Source organism: Anolis sagrei, chromosome 1 (genome assembly GCF_037176765.1).
Source record: "Anolis sagrei isolate rAnoSag1 chromosome 1, rAnoSag1.mat, whole genome shotgun sequence".
In the NCBI taxonomy this organism is placed as follows: Eukaryota; Metazoa; Chordata; class Lepidosauria; order Squamata; family Dactyloidae; genus Anolis; species Anolis sagrei.
In genome coordinates this window covers 170,078,045-170,096,593 of record NC_090021.1, presented here as the reverse complement: position 1 = coordinate 170,096,593, position 18,549 = coordinate 170,078,045, and the positions used below count along the sequence as shown (strand labels likewise).

At 42.1% G+C, this 18,549-nt stretch overlaps 1 protein-coding gene and 1 pseudogene across 11 annotated transcripts in view; both read right to left on the bottom strand.

The window, feature by feature from the left end:
* UNC80 (unc-80 homolog, NALCN channel complex subunit) overlaps positions 1–14,425 on the bottom strand; it is a 180,294-nt gene extending 165,869 nt beyond the window's left edge. For all 11 annotated transcript variants that reach the window (XM_067470300.1, XM_067470309.1, XM_067470302.1 and 8 more), the window contains exons 1-2: positions 14,018–14,425; positions 5,854–5,902 (exon numbers count right to left, since the gene is read on the bottom strand). In XM_067470300.1, the coding sequence (XP_067326401.1) occupies positions 5,854–5,902; positions 14,018–14,109 (141 nt within the window). In that variant the 5' untranslated portion in view covers positions 14,110–14,425. The remainder of the gene's footprint in view (positions 1–5,853; positions 5,903–14,017) is intronic.
* On the bottom strand, positions 7,205–7,325 carry LOC137095971 (U2 spliceosomal RNA; annotated as a pseudogene).
* Positions 14,426–18,549: the final 4,124 nt, after the last annotated feature.

The following is an 18,549-nucleotide window of genomic DNA, read 5'->3' as shown; positions in this document are numbered from 1 at the left end:
ATCTGTTGGAAGTAGGAAAATGGGTTTATATATCTGTGGAATGACCAGGGTGGGGCAAAGGACTCTTGTCTGCTGGAGCTAGGTGTGAATGTTTCAACTGACCACCTTAATTAGCATTTGATGGCTTGGCAGTGCCTGGGGGAATCTTTTGTTGAGAGGTGATTAGATGTGTCTGATTGCTTACTCTCTGTTGTCTTAATGTTGTAATTTTAGAGTTTTTTAATATTGGTAGCCAGATTTTGTTCATTTTCATGGTTTCCTCCTTTCTGTTGAAATTGTCCACATGCTTGTGGATTTCAGTGGCTTCTCTGTGTAGTCTGACATGGTGGTTGTGAGAGTGGTCCAGCATTTCTGTGTTCTCCAATAATATGCTGTGTCCAGGTTAGTTCATCAGGGCGCTGTGTTTGGTGGTCCCTATCCCAAACACAAATCAAGGAACACGAACGGCACTGCAGACTACTTCAACCAGAGAAGTCAGCCATAGCAGAGCACCTGATGAACCAACCTGGACACAGGATATTATTTGAGAACACAGAAATGCTGGACCACACCAACAACCACCATGTCACTGAAATCCACAAGCATGTGGACAATTTCAACAGAAAGGAGGAAACCATGAAAATGAACAAAATCTGGCTGCCAGTATTAAAAAACTCTAAAATTACAACAGAGAAATCAGCTGCCATTCAATAAAATAGAACTATGAAATGAGATACTGACATTGCTTCTGAATCGGGGATCCATTCTCAACCTATTTCTGTCCAGAAACAGATTAGAAACTAAGTCAAAGTTCTAATTTCCTGATTTAATTCTGTTACATTCTATGGAGTTGCATAGACATTATCAATGATGTTGCATAGAAATCTGTTTTATATTTATTTTTATATTTAGGAATGTTGATCAATTAAATGATCTCTACCAAACCAAAAGCTTCTAAGTAGAAATATTACCCAAAGAAATCCACTATAAATGCCCCTTTGGTCAACTGCAAAAACCTGTACTCTCTGTCAAAACAAAACTCCATAATTTCTTTTATAAACACACTAGAATAAAAAATAAACTCAAAAGCAAACAGCTATCTGTTTAATTCAACATGTTACCTATTCAAATCACCCCTATAAAATATTTAAAGTGGTTGTTGATTAATATACTGCTTAAAAACACTCGAAGGCTGCATTACTACTTCAGTTGTTAATGTAATTCAGTTTTGGACAAGGGCCTCTGATTAGGGAAAAATCCTCCTTCCATAATAACACAATACAGCAAAACAGAGCAACAAGTACAGAAAATACAAAAGGGATGCATCTAAAAATAGGGCACTGTAACAGACTTGAATGGTGTCATCTTTGCAGCTGAAGTGCTAAATATGCATAGGACACTATTGATTTTGGTAGGACTGTTGCTATCTTAAATGAAAGGGACGTTGTCTCCCTGACATTTAGGAAATTGTAGTGTCAACAAAACAAAGAGCTGGCTGAGGAACAGAGCATCAAAGACTGATCTGGAGGACAATTTGCACACAATGAGAAACAATTTGGGACTCCAATATGTTGATGGGGGAGTAGGATAAGGGTAGAGGTGAGGCATGATTGGAGCTATAGCCCAATAACATCTGGAATATGTCATGATCTCCATGCCCAATGTGGTGGTCTAGCCAAATTTGCACAGACCAAAAAAAGAGAGGTTCCATTGACCCTTGAGATATAGCTGTCTTCTACTTTGATGGAAAACTAGAACTTATTCTTCTTTAGGTCTTTATTCTATATCATACTTTGCATTCATTACAAGTAATAAAATGCCAGACAGCTGCAAGTGCTCTGTTTCAAAGCAACCTTGATACTTCCCCTCACAGCCCTCAGTCCTTGATGAAGGGAAATATTATATATCACAACCTCTGAGGATGCTTGCCATAGATGCAGGCAAAACGCCAAGAGAGAATGCCTCTAGAACATGGCCCTATAGCCCGAAAAGCCTACAACAACCCAGCAATTCCAGCCATGAAAGCCTTTGACAATATATATACCATTTTCTCCCTCTTATTACCAATTCTCAGTGGTACATGCGAGTGCGGAGAAGAGCAAACCACTGACCACCTGCTACAATGCAACCTGAGCCCTGCTACATGCACAATGGAGGACCTTCTGGCAGCAACACCAGAGGCACTCCAAGTGGCCAAATACTGATCAAAGGATGTTTAATCGACTACCAAGCTTGCAAACTTTGTGTTTTACTTTTTTATCTGTTTGTTTGTTTTGTTCTGTTATAAATGTAATGGATGCCCCTGACACGATAAATAAATAAGTGGTACATCAAATAACTTAATGGACTGTAAGCAGTAGTGGACAGTAGCTTCTATGATTATAAGATGGTCAAATTAAAAACATTAGAGGAACTACCTTAGATTTTGTATATCAGCACTAAACCAGGTTCAGCACCAGGGACAGCTCCTTTAAACATTTGCCCAAAACATGGAAAGGTTACATAACTCCACTATAAGTACCATCTAAAATTATATTTTATACAGTGGACCTTGAGTATCAACTAGAGCAGGGGTCCTCAAACTAAGGCCCGGGGGCCGGATACGGCCCTCCAAGGTCATTTACCTGGCCCTCGTTCAGGGTCAACCTAAGTCTGAAATGACTTGAAAGCACACAACAACAGCAATCCTATCTCATCAGCCAAAAGCAAGCCCAAAGGGAGAAAGAAAAGAAAGGGGAACATCTCTAGAACCTAAATTTAGTTGGATGAAATATGCTTAAAATAAGAAAATGTAGTCAATATGCTCCTCCTTATATTTCTACAAGGGAAAGACCTTGAAAAAAACTGAAAATTATAAGAAGGAAAGGAACTGGGATTTTCCAGATGGCATCTCCTTGGCTGCTGTCCTTTCCATTTACTCCTCAGAATTGAAGCAGTTAAGGCAAAGCTTCCGTTCCAGCTTTCTGAAGCAGCTTTCATTGACAGTGGTTGTGTAAGTGAATGTGTGTGTATGTGAATGCTTTTGTATGTGCTTGCACATGTTCAAGACACACCCATATGCTAAATACAACAAAACATATACTCCACCCCTTTCAATAGTTTCATTTTGCTACTGCATTAACAATTAATATGCTTCATGTAATGCACATAAATTAGAAAAGAAAAACATGATATTCCCCAACATCTGATTCTTAAAAAGGCCAGGCAACAAGGATATTTTATTCTCAGAAGGGAGATTACAAAAGGCTCTGCTGGATGAGACTTTTTATTTCACAATTATCAAGACCTTCACAGACTCCAGCAGTTCCCTCAGAAACTGTCTGACTGAGAAGACGCATCTTTTGAAAATCCTGCAGTTATATAATGCTGTAGATGATGCAAGTGTCTACAGCTGACACTGGTACTGGGAACATTACTCACTTAAAAATAGATCTTTATTTGGAAAGATTTGGCACATACATTTCATATTAAATTCCACCTGGCTGTACCCCCAGCCCACCTCCAAAGCAAAAGGCACTTCAGCTATGATAGCACATCCTTTTGAAAGAAGACCTTGGGGCCCTCTGGGTTGCTGCTCTCAAAGACCTTTCCAAAACACTATTGCTAGAAACTGGAGCAAAAGAGCTCTCCATGCGCAACCAAAAGATCCTTGTGACACTTCAAGATCATGTCCTCTGATGTTCATAGTCGCTTCATAAAATGAAAGAGGGGTCTTTTGTTACAGTGACATTGACCAATGAGAATTAATAAGGTGTCTTCAAAACAAGGTGCCAAGAGTATACTTTTTATTGGCATATTTTAGCTGTACTTGAATGCATTGTGACATGTTTTGGATCTTTTGATTGCTAACACTTCTCCAGAACTGAAGGGTTCTTGTCATTCTTGTTGTGTACCTTCAAGTCACTTCTAACTTATGGGGACCTAAGATGAACCTACCATAGACATTTTTGACCAGGGGATAGATAATTGCTTTCCTTTGAAATGGAGAGTGACTTGCCCAAAGGATATCCACAGACTGACATGGGTTTAGAACCCTAGTCTCCAAAGTTGCAATCCAAAAATCATTACACCATGCTATAGTAGTTGCACCTCCTTCTAGAAGCAGAAGGCTTAAAAATGCTAGTGCATGTATTGGTAACTTCAAGGTTGAACTTCTACAATGCATGTAACATTAGTTTACTTAGGGCTCTTCCAGACAGGCCCTATATCCCAGGATCTGATCCCAGGTTTTCTGTTTATCCCAGATTATCTGGCAGTGCAGACTAATATAATCCAGTTTAAAGCAGAAAACCAGGGATCAGATCATGGGATATAAGACCTATCTGGAAGGGTCCTTAAGTCTTTCCCAGGCCCCTTCCACACAGCTGAATAAGTTGCCACATTATCCATTTTAAACTGGAATATATGGCAATGTGGACTCAGATAACCCAGTTCAAAGCAGATATTGTGGGATTTTCTGCCTTGATATTCTGGGTGTATGTGGCTGTGTGGAAGGGCCCCCAACAAATGAAATCCACTCTCTAGGACAGGGGTCCTCAGACTTTTTAAACAGAGGGCCAGGTCACAGTCCCTCAAACTGTTGGAGGGCTGGATTATAATTTGAAAAAAAAAACATGAATGAATTCCTATGCACACTACCAATATCTTATTTGTAGTGGAAACCCAACTTAAAACAATACAATAATTAAAATGAAAAACAATTTTGACAAATATAAAATTATTAGTATTTCAATGGGAAATGTGGGACTACTTCTGGGTGATGAGATAGGATTGTTGTTGTTGTTGTTGTGTGCTTTAAAGTCATTTCAGACTTAGGTTGACCCTGAGCGAGGGCCAGGTAAATGACCTTGGAGGGCCGCATCTGTCCCCCGGGCCTTAGTTTGCTCTAGGATGTTCACCTAGCTGGGTTGGTTTCAGAGCCAAGGCAAGAGCACTTGCAAAGATGAAGGGTTCAAACCAATATCCTCTTCCAAGTTCTTCCATCCAAGGTTTGAATCTCTGTGTTTTCTATGTAAATTACTGTCCAATCCTCACACCAGCCAGAGGAATTGAGAGGCTGCGTTTGAATGATGCTATCACAATTTCATAAACCTTAATTCCAACTGTTGGGAATATTTAGCCCTTTGGAGAAGAAAATTCTTCAGCTATCCTTGCAAAATCCAATGCCCACCACAGCCATGACCATCTGGAAATAACTTATTATTTCTATGGGATATGCCACTATGTAACCGTTAGGGATCACTGGCTGACTTTTCAATGATTACATGTCAAAAATATATGTTATCCATTCACTTCAATTAAAAAGTCACATCATGTTTTCCCTAATTAGCATCTGTTAAAATATTTAGTGGGACAATGACAAAGTTGGTCATAGGAATAAAGATCTGCTCCAACTACATGTTTCACTGTTTCTAGCATGGTAAGACCATTTCTTGCAATGTGTTTAGTAAAGATTTTCTGGATTTTCACATGAAAACAAAACAAATTATGCATTTTTATCTTTCTTGTCATGTCTTTAAGATGGTTTATACTGCTTTAAATTAAAACAGTATAAACTGTTTTATATCTTGATTTAAATCTAGTTATATCTTATTTTAATCTTGTAGTATTTATTTATTATTTATTTATGACATTTCTACCCCAACTTTCTCCAACCAGAAGGGGACTCAAGGCAGCTTTACAGCCAGGCAACCATTCGATGCCTTCAGAACAATGTGCAACTAAAACAAACATTTAAAATAGAATAATAAATTATAGTACATTGCATTGGGTATCCTGTTGGGGAAATGGTGGGATATAAATTAAACAAACACAAGCAATTAAATAAAGCAAGCAATTCATGCCAATCGGTGAGTCAAGAACATTGTTACATACCACACATGATGCTTCATATTGCTTTCCCAGCTTGGGTCTCAAAAAAGCGCTAAGGAAAAACAAAATAGACTTGTTAAAGGACCAGAATACAAGCATGACAGACAATGAAATAGCCGGCAGTTTACATTGACAAAATTATTTATGATACTGTAGCTATACAGAAGGGCTTTTGTGCTAAAGTCCTCATAAAAATCCATGTTACAGTGCTAGTAATAATCACCATGTAGCAATCTCAATTTCCCAAGAACAGAATGGAAATCACATTAAAACAATTGTGAGTTGGTGATGGAGTTGGTAATGGGCGAGGGTTGGAGGGCTCGTGTAATACTTGGTTCATAAGCTGTCCATGCAGTAAGGAGAGACAAGGATTGAGACCTTGCTTTCTTTGCATCATCTTGGTATTTATGATATACATCTAAATGGTAATAAGGTTAGGGTGGTCCAATAGAAGTTGCATTCTGTGAAGGAGATCTTGATATATTCCCCTGATCTTGGGGCTCCAAAGGTTGTGAATGTAAAGGAGTGGCAGCAATATGTCATTGGAGACAAGTTGCCCAAGCTTACTGACTGGCCATGCTACCTTGATAAGGAAAAGTCTTACTGTATGACTTTAGCAAAGGATAAAGAGGGTAGATTAGTACAAAGATGAAGGGTCCTTCCAGACAGGCCCTATATCCCAGGATCTGATCCCAGGTTTTCTGTTTATCCCAGATTATCTGACAGTGTGGGCTCATATAATCCAGTTTAAAGCAGAAAACATGGGACTTCAGCAAGCAATTCTGTTTGTACAAATACACATACCACAAGCTAATGCCTTTGTTTGTTTTTTCAAAAAAAATTAAATAATGGATTATATAGTGATGAGTTATTTTATCTGAACTTTTGTGATTTTATGCAAATCAACCGATACTAATATGAAGGGAATGGTGGGATATACAGCTATATAAATATATCATATTTATATTCTCAACCATATTAAGTATCATTCAGTCACAGCAAAAGACATTTCAAATTACTCAGTTGAAATAAAAGTACTCAACATGCCCGTTGATGTTTCTAATTGGGAAATTTAGACTTACAACAGCTTCTCTTTCACTGGATGGTGCACCTGTGTTTATATATCCACTTTTGATATTGTAAAACTTTGATCTCCTACTGTTTGAAAACCCTGACATGGCTTATGTGCAAATGCATGCCTGTTATGCTTTATCTCAAAAGGCCTTCGATTTCCTGGTAAAGTTGATCAACAAAGCTGCAACCAAAGTATAAATCAACTTAACTTTTCTGCTGGTTTCATTTTTTTTTTTGTCATGAGCCAAGACATTTCTGGTTCACATCTAACCCAAATTGTAAAAAGTGCTCTTAGAGAGGGATATTGTCTCACTTAATAGTATGTGGGATACTACACAGATATTAAACTGATAAGAACAGATACTACACTTGATCTCGGCCTTTTGGCTAAGATCAAGTGTAGTGTAGTATATGGGATTATTGTTGTTAAGTATTACTGAGATAATGATATGAAATGTTTTATACAACTTGATGTGGTTCTAGATGAAGATTTGTTTCATGGCATGGCACTCTTCCATTCACAAGGATTCCAGATTAAGTTGGTCTATAACAGAGGGCTGGTTTCTCTGTTGCTGCTTTCCATTTTCCATAGGAACACTAAGGCAAAGAGCCTTTTAGCTGAATGCATTACAGAACATTTGGTAAATCAATTTAATAGTTGAAGTCTAAAACCAGTTACTAGTTTTTCTTAGAGGAGACGTATTAAATCAATGGGCATTATACATTACAATTATGTAAATAAACAGGTCCTAGAGCAGTGTTTCTCAACCTGTGGGTCCCCAGATGTTTTGGCCTTCAGCTCCCAGAAATCCTAACAGCTGGTAAACTGGCTGGGATTTCTGGAAGTTGTAGGCCAAAACACCTGGGGACCCACAGGTTGAGAACCACTGTCCTAGAGCAAAGAAAGCCCAAACTATCTTTAGGAGCCAAGATGACTAAACTGAGGCTGTTGCACTTTGGACATATAAAGAGATGACATGATTCACTAGAAAAGACATGAATGTCTAGCAAGGTGGAAGGCAGTAGAAAAAATTAAGACCCCATTACAAGTGAATAGAATAAATTAATGCAGCCATGATCTAAACGAAGCTATTGGTGACAGGATGAGTTGGAGGTCTCTCAGTCAACAGAGACGAAAATTCCATTGATTCAACGGATTGGCTCTAGTTCAGTGTTTCCCAAACTCTGGTCTTTTAACCATTTGGGACTTCAGCTTCCAGAATCCTTGATCACTGGCCATGACAACAGAGGCTTCTTGGAGTTTATTTATTTACTGTATTTGTATACCGCCCTTCTCAGCCATTCAGGCGACTCAGGGCAATTCACAGCCAAGTCTTGACTCTTTTCCAAAATGTTAAGAGGGAGGGGGCCAATCTAATGTCCCTAGGAAGGGCATTCCATAGCTGAGGGGCCACCACTGAGAAGGCCCTGTCTCTTGTCCCCGTCAAACGTATTTGTGATGCAGGCGAGATTGAGAGCAGGGCCTCCCTGGATGAGCTTAAAGTCCTAGCAGGTTCATAAGGCGAGATGTGTTCACATAGGTAAGTTGAAGTCCAAAGCACCTGGAGGACCAGAATTTGGAAATCACTGCTCTACTTGGGTCTTACAATTGGATTTAGGCCAAAGTGGAAACGTGTGCATTTATAAAAATGGGGCATTTTAAAACAGAGAATGTTTTCTCATCTATTTGCTCCAAGAACTTTAGACTCATCTGCTGTGCTTTGCTCTAATCATTTATTGTGAGGACATTTAGGTTTGTAATTTTGACATGCAACGGACTCCCACACAGGACAGAAAAAACATGAATATTTCCTGAGGAAGGGATCAGCAGACATTTGGTCAGGCTTCTCACGCACCACAGCACAATGAGAATTTTTCTTTGGGTGGTTTCCCCAACCTGTTTTTCATATAGGGCATTGCAAAGTGCAAAAATGAAGCTGCTGATCATCATCATCATCATCATCATCATCTTTATTTCTACTCCACTTTGTTTCTCAGGAAGGGAGTGTAGACCACTAGGGGCCACTAGAGAGAGAAGGAAAGTCCATTTTATGGGGATGGAGGGTGGGTTTCCCCCTGTTTCCTGTTATTTCCCCCACCCATGTCCCCTACATGGAAACAACTCTCATCATCACCTTCTCTCAGGCCAGGCCCAGGAGGGCTTCATCATAGCCCTCTTCCAAGGCGGGTCCAAGGGGACCTCATCATTACCCTCCACCAGGCCAACATGGTTCCAGTTGGGGGGGGGGGGGAGAGAAGAGAAGGGGTCTACATTGTTAATTGCAGCAATAATATGTTTTATGCTTATGTCTATGTTTGATTTTTTATAGTTTAAATGGTTTTTATCTACAGTTATATGTTATTGATTTAGATATGTGATATTTTATATATATATGAGCCATTGAATTTGCCACTGATTATGTTGTAAACCACTTTGAGTCTCCCCAGGGGTGAGAAAAGTGGTATAGAAATATAGTTAATAATAAATAAATAAATAAATAAATAAATAAATAAATAAATTTGTTCTGTGTTCATTTTGGCATTGAATATTTGCCAGTGTTACTTTCGTTGTAAACTGCCCTGAGTCCCTTTGAGGTGATAGGGCGGTATAAAAATAAATTATTATTGTTATTATTATTTGAAAAACAAAAAGATTAGTACACAGCAAACAAGGTCACTCTGCTGGCTGTTGTATTGGATCATGGGTTAGACACTTCCCAAGTGTCTAGGACTGTGAGATGTATCGGCGAATAATGAATCCAGATCCAGTAGGGTGGCCTCTTGCAGCTGACAGATGGTAATTTTGTCAGTGCCAATTGTGTTTAAGTGCAGGTCAAGATCTTTAGGCACTGAACCCAGTGTGCCAATCACCACTGGGACCATCTAGACTGCCTTGTGCCAAACTCTTTGCAGTTTAATCTTTAAATCCTCGTATCTTGTCAGCTTTTCCAGTTGTTTCTGTTCAATTCTGCTGTCGCTTGGGATTGCAACATCGATGATCCATACTTGGTTTTTTTAACACAATCATGATTATTATTAGTATTAGTATTATTATATGGGAAGGTTGGGGAGGGGGAATAACCAGCTAAAAATGGGGAAATGGTTTTCCTCCTTCAACTCCTCTTCCAATAAAATGGTCTATCCTTCTCTTTCTAGATCTCCCTTTTGGCCTCTGCCCAGATAATGGAACAGTCCCAAAGTGGCTTACATTAAAAGCATTACCACACAATTTAAAACATATAAATATGCAAACAGAATTAAACATTTTTTAAAATCCCATTTCCTTAATGTCCACTTGTTAGAAACAGAGTCATAGAATATTCACAGAGTTGGAAGAGGCCCCAAGGGGTATCCAGTCCAACCCCCATTTGCCATGCAGGAAAAGCACAATCAAAACACTCCCTATTTATCCATAGAAATCGCATTGGATAAATAACAGAATAGAATAACTTCATTGTTATTGTATTTTGTACAACGAAATTAAAAGCCTTCCCCAATATACTTGATATATGTAGAACTACAAAACAAAACACCCACCCTTCCACATTCTAATCACTATTGCACAACTCCTCATGCCACATCAGGGTGAAACCAGAGAGTTCAGAGAACCATAGAATCAGAGTTGGAAGAGACCACATGCACCATCCAGTCCAACCCCATTCTACCATGCAGGAAAGCACAATCAAAGTATCCCTTACAGATGGCAATCCAGCCTATGTTTAAAAGCTTCCAGGAAAGGACCTTCCACCACATTCCAATGCAGAGATTTCCATTGTTGGGTTGTTGTAGAGGACCTCACTACCTCTAAGGATGCTTGCCATAGATGCAGGCGAAACGTCAGGAGAGAATGCCTCTAGAACATGGCCATATAGCCCGACAAAACCTACAACAACCCAGTGATTCTGGCCATGTAAATCTTTGACAATACAGTTCCATTGTTGAACAGCTTATACAGTCAGGAATTTCTTCCTAATGTTCAGGTGGAATCTCCTTTCCTGTAATTTGAATACATTCCTCTGAGTCCTAGTTTCAAAGGCAGCAGAAAACAAGCCTGCTCCCTCTTCCTTATGACATCCTTTCACATATTTATACATGGCTCTCGTGTCTCCTCTCAACATTCCCTTCTGCAGGCTAAACATACCCAGCTCTTTAAAATGCTCCTCATAGGGCCTGAGGCTACTTTGGCAAAACGGAAGGAGGACCTTTGATCATTTTAGTCCTCCTCCTCTGGAAATCTTCCAGCTTGTCAATGTCTCTTTTGAACTGTGGTTCAACATGCAGCTTGCACTGTTGCTTTTGTGATCCGCCCCGAGTCCCCTTGGGGAGAGGGGGCATGATATAAATTATTATTATTATTATTATTATTATTATTATTATTATTATTATTATTTGAAACACAACAAGATGAGTCCATAGCAGACAAGATCACTCTGCTGGCTGTTGTATTGGATCACACGTCGGACACTTCCCAAGTGTCTAAGACTGTGTGATGTATCGGCGAATAATGTGTGCAGATCCCAGTAGGGTGGCCTTCTGCAGCTGGCAGATGCTAATTTTGTCAGCGCCGATTGTGTTTAAGTGCAGGCCAAGGTCTTTAGGCACTGCACCCAGTGTGCCAATCATCATTGGGACCACCTTGACTGGCTTGTGCCAGTCTTTGCAGTTTGAGCTTTAAATCCTCATATCGTGTCAGCTTTTCCAGTGGTTTCTCTTCAATCCTACTATCATAATTATTATTATTATTATTATTAGAAACACAACAAGATGAGTTTACAGCAGACACTGTGCTGGCTGTTGCATTGGATCACATGGCAGACACTTCCCACTTCTTCTTCTTCTTCTTCTTCTTCTTCTTCTTCTTATTATTATTATTATTATTATTAGAAACACAACATGATGAGTCCACAGCAGACACTCTGCTGGCTGTTGCATTGGATCACACGTTGGACACTTCCCACTTATTATTATTATTATTGGAGCTGTCTTCATAGACCTGTCTGCAGCTTATGATACTGTGAACCATCGCCTCCTCCTGAGAAAAATGTATAATATCGCAAAGGACTACCATCTCACCCACCTCATAGGAAACCTGGTACAAAACAGGAGCTTTCTTGTTGAGTTCCAAGGCCAGAGAAGCAGATGGCGGAAACAGAAGAATGGCCTGCCTCAGGGGAGCGTGCTTGCTCCATCCATGTTCAACATCTACACAAATGACCAGCCACTGCCAGAAGGGACAGAGAGCTTCATCTATGCTGATGATCGTGCCATTACTGCTCAAGCAGGGAGCTTTGAGATGGTTGAACAGAAGCTCTCCGAAGCTCTAGGTGCTCTTACTCCCTATTACAGGGAAAACCAGCTGATCCCTAATCCATCTAAAACACAGACATGTGCTTTTCACCTTAAGAATAGAGAAGCATCCCGAGCTCTGAAGATCACCTGGGAAGGAATCCCACTGGAGCATTGCAGTGCACCCAAATACCTGGGAGTCACTCTGGACCGTGCTCTTACCTACAAGAAGAACTGCCTGAATATCAAGCAAAAAGTGGATGCCGGAAACAATATCATAGGAAAGCTGACTGGCACAACATGGGGATCACAACCAGACGCAGTGAAGACATCCGCCCTTGCGCTATGCTACTACGCTGCTGATTATGCATGCCTGGTGTGGAACACATCTCTCCACTCTAAAACAGTGGATGTGGCTCTTAATGAGACATGCTGCATTATCACGGAGTGTCCTATACCACAGGAGAAATTTCACTGCTTAGCCGGTATTGCACCACCTGACATCCGCCGGGAAGTGGCAGCCAATAGTGAAAGGACCAAGGCAGAGACATCTCCAGCTCATCCCTTGTTTGGGTATCAGCCAGCACGTCAACGACTTAAATCAAGAAATAGTTTTCTTAGATCTACAGAGACACTTGCTGGAATACCTCAGCAAGTGAGAGTCCAAAAGTGGCAGGCTCAAACCCAGAGCCTCAATCAATGGCTAATACCCAATGAGAGACTCCCTCCTGGGCACACAGAAGACTGGGCGACTTGGAAGGCGCTTAACAGACTGCACTCTGGCACCACGAGATGCAGAGCCAACCTTCAGAAGTGGGGCTACAAAGTGGAATCCACAACATGCGAGTGTGGAGAAGAGCAAACTACAGACCACCTGCTGCAATGCAACCTGAGCCCTGCCACATGCACAATGGAGGACCTTCTTGCGGCAACACCAGAAGCACTCCAAGGGGCCAGATACTGGTCAAAGGACATTTAATCAACTACCAAGCTTGCAAACTCTGTGTCTTTTGTATTTTTGTATGTTTGTTTGTTTGTTCTGTCAAAAATGTAATACAACTGTTCGGTTGCCTGACACGATAAATAAATAAATAAATAATAATAATAATAATAATAATAATAATTAGAAACACAACATGATGAGTCCACAGCAGACACTCTGCTGACTGTTGCATTGGATCACACATTAGACACTTCCCACTTATTATTTTTATTATTATTATTTGAAACACAACAAGATTATTTGAAACAACACTTCCCACTTCTTCTTCTTCTTATTATTATTATTATTATTTAGTCACAGCTCTGGGATCAAACCCTTCAGAGCAGGAGCCTCCACCATCAAGAGAGCAAACCTCATTGAATAGACAGGGGCGGGCCCATCTACACTGCCTTTTATATAAAATCCGGATAATTTGCTTGGAATTGGATTAGAGGACAATGTAGACTCCTATAATCCAGTTCAAAGCAGATAATGTGGATTTTATATGGCATGGTAGATGGGGCCGGGGATAGGAGAGGGAACATACCCCAAACTTCCCCAGCTGAGTTATAGACAGGTGGGTTTGCCCTTTAAAGGGCGGTCATCTCCCTCTCTGCACAGTCACACAGAGAAGCATGAATCTCCTTTGGCAAAATGGAAAGAGGAGGAGGAGAAGAGCAGGGATCCCAGTTTTGGCAAAATCTGGGCGAAGAGACTGGTGCTTTCCAAGGAGAGTGAGAAGCCCTCCTTGGAAGGAAAGGAGGGCGCCTTGGAGGGCTCTGGTGGGCCATCCCCCGCTCCTTCTCCCTGCGGGCATCATCGTACCTGGTTTGCCTCCAAAGGAAGGTCTGGATGGGCAGCGGGACTCCGCGGCCGCTCTCCTGCTCGGGGCCTTCGGAGCTTTTCCGCTTGACCATGGCTGCTGCTGTTGCTGCTTCTCCCGGGCTAGCCCATCTCTGCTGCTGCTGCTTCTTCTTCTCCTCCGCCTGGGGCTCGGCTGGTGCAAGATGGCTGCAAAAGCGGCGGCGGCGGCCAAAGGAGGAGAGCCACCAAGGCGGGAGGGCTCAGCGGGGAGGCGGCAGGAGGAGCAGCAACAGCAGCAGCAGCAGCAGAAGAGGCAGAGCAGGCAGCGGCTGCCCGGTGCGCGCGGAGGTCCGCCTCCCGCCCGGCATGGCTTTCAGCACCTCCTCCGGCGGACAGCGACCAGCGAGGAGCGCCAGCCCCGCCTCCCCACCACTTGGAGGGAGGGACAGAGCGAGAGGCAGAGGGAGGGGCCCCTCACTTGCTCAGACTTGGCTGCTCCTCCCACATCCTGGGTCCAAGAAGGGAGGCCAGCTCCCTCTGCTATCCCCAGGCCTGTAGCGGGGGGGGGGGGGGGGGGGGGGGTTCAACCCCCCCCCCCGAAATGTTTCAGACTTTTTTTAAAACCCAGTTTACTCGTGAATTTTAACTGGTTACCCAAATCCCCATGCTAAGTCTATGAGATGCAAAAAATTAAGAGTCCCTCCAGAACTGCAAACACTATCTCAAGCAAATATTTATTTGTATTGTCGAAGGCTTTCATGGCCGGAATCACTCAGTTCTTGTGGGTTTTTTCGGGCTATATGGCCATGTTCTAGAGGCATTTCTCCTGACGTTTCGCCTGCATCTATGGCAAGCTTCCTCAGAGGGTGAGGTCTGCTGGAGCTGGGAAAAAAGGGGGTTTATATATCTGTGGAATGACCAGGGTGAGACAAAAGGCTTTTGTAAGTTGGGCTAGGTGTGAATCTTTTCAACTGACCACCTTGATTAGCATACAATGGGCTGACTGTGCCTGGAGCAAACGCTTCTTGAAAGGTGCTTAGATGTCCCTGCCTGTTTTTCTCTCTGCTGTTTCAATTTTAGAATTTTTTAATACTGGTAGCCAGACTTTGTTCATTTTCATGGTTTCTTCCTTTCTGTTGAAATTGTCCACACGTTTGTGGATTTCAATGGCTTCTCTGTGTAGTCTGACATGGTGGTTGTGAGAGTGGTCCAGCATTTTTGTGTTCTCAAATAAAATGCTGTGTCCAGGTTGGTTCATCAGGTGCTCTGCTATGGCTGATTTCTCTGGTTGGAGTAGTCTGCAGTGCCTTTCATGTTCCTGGATTCTTGTTTGGGCGCTGCGTTTGGTGGTCCCTATGTAGACTTGTCCACAGCTGCATGGTATACGGTAGACTCCTGCAGAGGTGAGAGGATCCCTCTTGTAAAGATGAAGATCCACCCAGAGGAAAAGTGTTCCTGCCATACATCAAGGGAACCACTGATCGCATAGGGAAGCTGATGATGGTATACGGTAGACTCCTGCAGAGGTGAGAGGATCCCTCTTGTCCTTTGCTGAACGTAGCATTTGTTGGATTTTCTTGGTGGGTTTGTAGATTGTTTGTATGTTGTGTTTCCTCATCAGCTTCCCTATGCGATGGTATGTCTTACATGCCCTGCGGAAAGCTGATAGGTCCCGCAAGGCACGGACTTCAGATGGCAGAGTATTCCAGAGTGATGGTGCCAGTGCTGTAAAGGCTCTGCGTCTGGTTGCTGTTAGACGCAAGGTCTTGACACTGGGAATTTCCAATAGATCTTGGTCCTCAGAATGGAGGGATCTCTGGGTTTGGTAGGGGGTGAGGTGGTCCCTCAGGTACATCAGCCCCAGACCATGCAAGGCCTTAAATATTGACAATTTATTCACACTGTCATTACTTGCAGCAATAGCCAATGTAGTGAAGCAACCAAGTTGGGTGTGTGTGTGTTGAATGCTCTCATTAAGGAGGCCAGACTTGGTGGAGGTGGTTGACTGGGGAGGAGCTGCAGGCTATTGAAGGCTGCTCTGCCCCCTGCTGTGCTCTTGGCTTCAGCGTGAGCTAGAAGGCAGGTTTCAAACCCCCCCCCCCCCCCCGCAAAATTTTCAACCCCCCCAAAAAATTTCAACCCCTCCTGAAATCTTTTTCTGGCTATGGCCCTGCCTATCCCCCTCTGTTTTCTCAATGTTCAACCAGCCACACATCTTAGTTCCAACCTCCACTTGCAATCCAGACCCTGCCCTTGTTTGGATCAACGAGGGAAGCAGCATAGTCCTAGGAGTTGCTGGAGATGTATTGTCGAAGGCTTTCATGGCCGGAATCACTGGGTGGTTGTAGGTTTTTTCAGGCCATATGGCCATGTTCTAGATGCCCCTAGAACAGTGGTTCTCAATCTGTGGGTCCCCAGATGTTTTGGTTGGCCTTCAACTCCCAGAAATCCTAACAGCTGGTAAACCGGCTGGGGTTTCTGGGAGTTGTAGGCCAAAACATCTGGGGACCCACAGGTTGAGAACCACTGCTCTAGAACATGGCCATATAGCCCAAAAAAACCTACAACCCATGAGCTTGTTTGGAGGTTCTAGCAGGGGACCACAGCTATCGTATACCCGGGACCAAAGACTGGAGACCTCAGTACACTCCTTCTATACCTGGGACGTCGTCCTCTTCCACTGAATGCGCAGCGTCATGAGGGACGCACATGGGGCGGTAAGGGAGGAACCTTAGATATACAGATGATACCACTTTGATGGCTGAAAACGAGAAGGAGCTGTGGAGCCTTCTAATCAAGGTGAAAGAAGAAAGCGCAAAAGCTGGGGTGCAGTTAAACATAAAAAAAAAAACCAAGATTCTGGTAACCGGACTGATTGACAACTGGTAAATAGAGGGAGAAAACGTGGATTTGTATTTCTGGGTGCAAAGATGACTGCAGACGCAGACTACAGCTAGGAAATCAGAAGACCTTTACTTCTTGGGAGGAGAGCAATGACTCGATGAAATAGTGAAGAGTAGAGACATCAGACTGGCAACAAAGATCCACATAGTTAAAGCAATGGTATTCCCCGTAGTCACCTATGGATGTGAGAGCTGGACCATAAGGAAGGCTGAGTGAGGGAAGATAGATGCTTTTGAATTGTGGTGTTGGAGGAAAATTCCAAGAGTGCCTTGGACCACCAGAAGATCCAACCAGTCCATACTCCAGAAAATAAAGCCCGACTGCCCATTGGAGGGAAGGATACTAGACTCAAAGATGAAGTACTATGGCCACATCATGAGGAGACAGGAAAGCTTAGAGAAGACAATTGTGCTGGGAAAAATGGAAGGAAAAAGGAAGAGGGGCCGACCAAGGGCAAGATGGATGGATAATGTCCTTGAAGTGACTGGATTGACCTTGAAGGAGCTGGGGGTGGCCACAGCCAACAGGGAGCTCTGGTGTGGGCTGGTCCATGAGGTCATGAAGAGTTGGAAGCAACTGAACGAATAAACAACAAACAACAAGTAGGGCCAATGCACAAAAACAATGCATAGAGAAACCTTTGCTCTCTAGCAACAGGACAAGAGAGTAACAAGGAAAGAATAATGGCAACACTAGATAAGGTAAAGGCCACATACAGTTCTGTGAATCAAGGCACTTCCCCACTGTTTAACACATTTCAGAAATGGGAAAATTTGCATTAAGGAATTTGCTACTGTCAGATGAGATGGTGACTTACAGGTTAAGTGGCTTTGTCCAAAAAGAAAAAAAAGAGATCCAAATTCAATCAAGACAAGCACATAAAGAACAGTTGCCACATTGATTAAATACAGATTTTATCTGGAGAGGCAGGCTTTCAAGGCCAAATGGCAGGACATTAAAAACAGGAGATGAAAAACAGTTGCCTTGGCAATAGAGCTGCCATGGTTCAATATAAGTAACTGGGGAAACAAATTAAATAAAAAGAGTATCCAAGAGTAAGTAAAGAATGATGAAATGCACTGAGGAAAAGATAGAACTACTAAGCACTTTCTTTGCCTCGGTCTTCTACCAAAAGGTAACAAAAAACAAAATAACCTGAAGGAAGACTTCTTGAATAAAATAATAAATTCAGACAAAAAAATTCTAACCAAACTTTCCAATGGATTAATTGACCGGGCAACAGAGACAGAAGAAATAAAGACCACAATGATTAAATGGGCCAGAAACATTGGTAGACTGATAAAACTTAAAGAGAGGGAGCTTATATGGACAAAGAAATTAAGATACACCTATGCTATGGACCTTAAGGAAAACTGGATGAAAATGATTCATAGGTGGTATATAGCACCGAAAAAATCTGGGATTTATGTACAAAAACAGGGACAATAAATGTTGGAAATGCAAAGAATGTGTTGGATCGTTTTACCATATGTGGTGGAGTTGCAGTAAAGCAACCACCTATTGGAAAATGATTCATGAAGGATCTCAGAAAATTCTTAAAATAAAACTCTCAGTGAAACCAGAATACTACCTGTTAGGCTTGTATGAGAAAGAGCAAATTCCAGAAGTCAACAAGGACAAATTGTTGT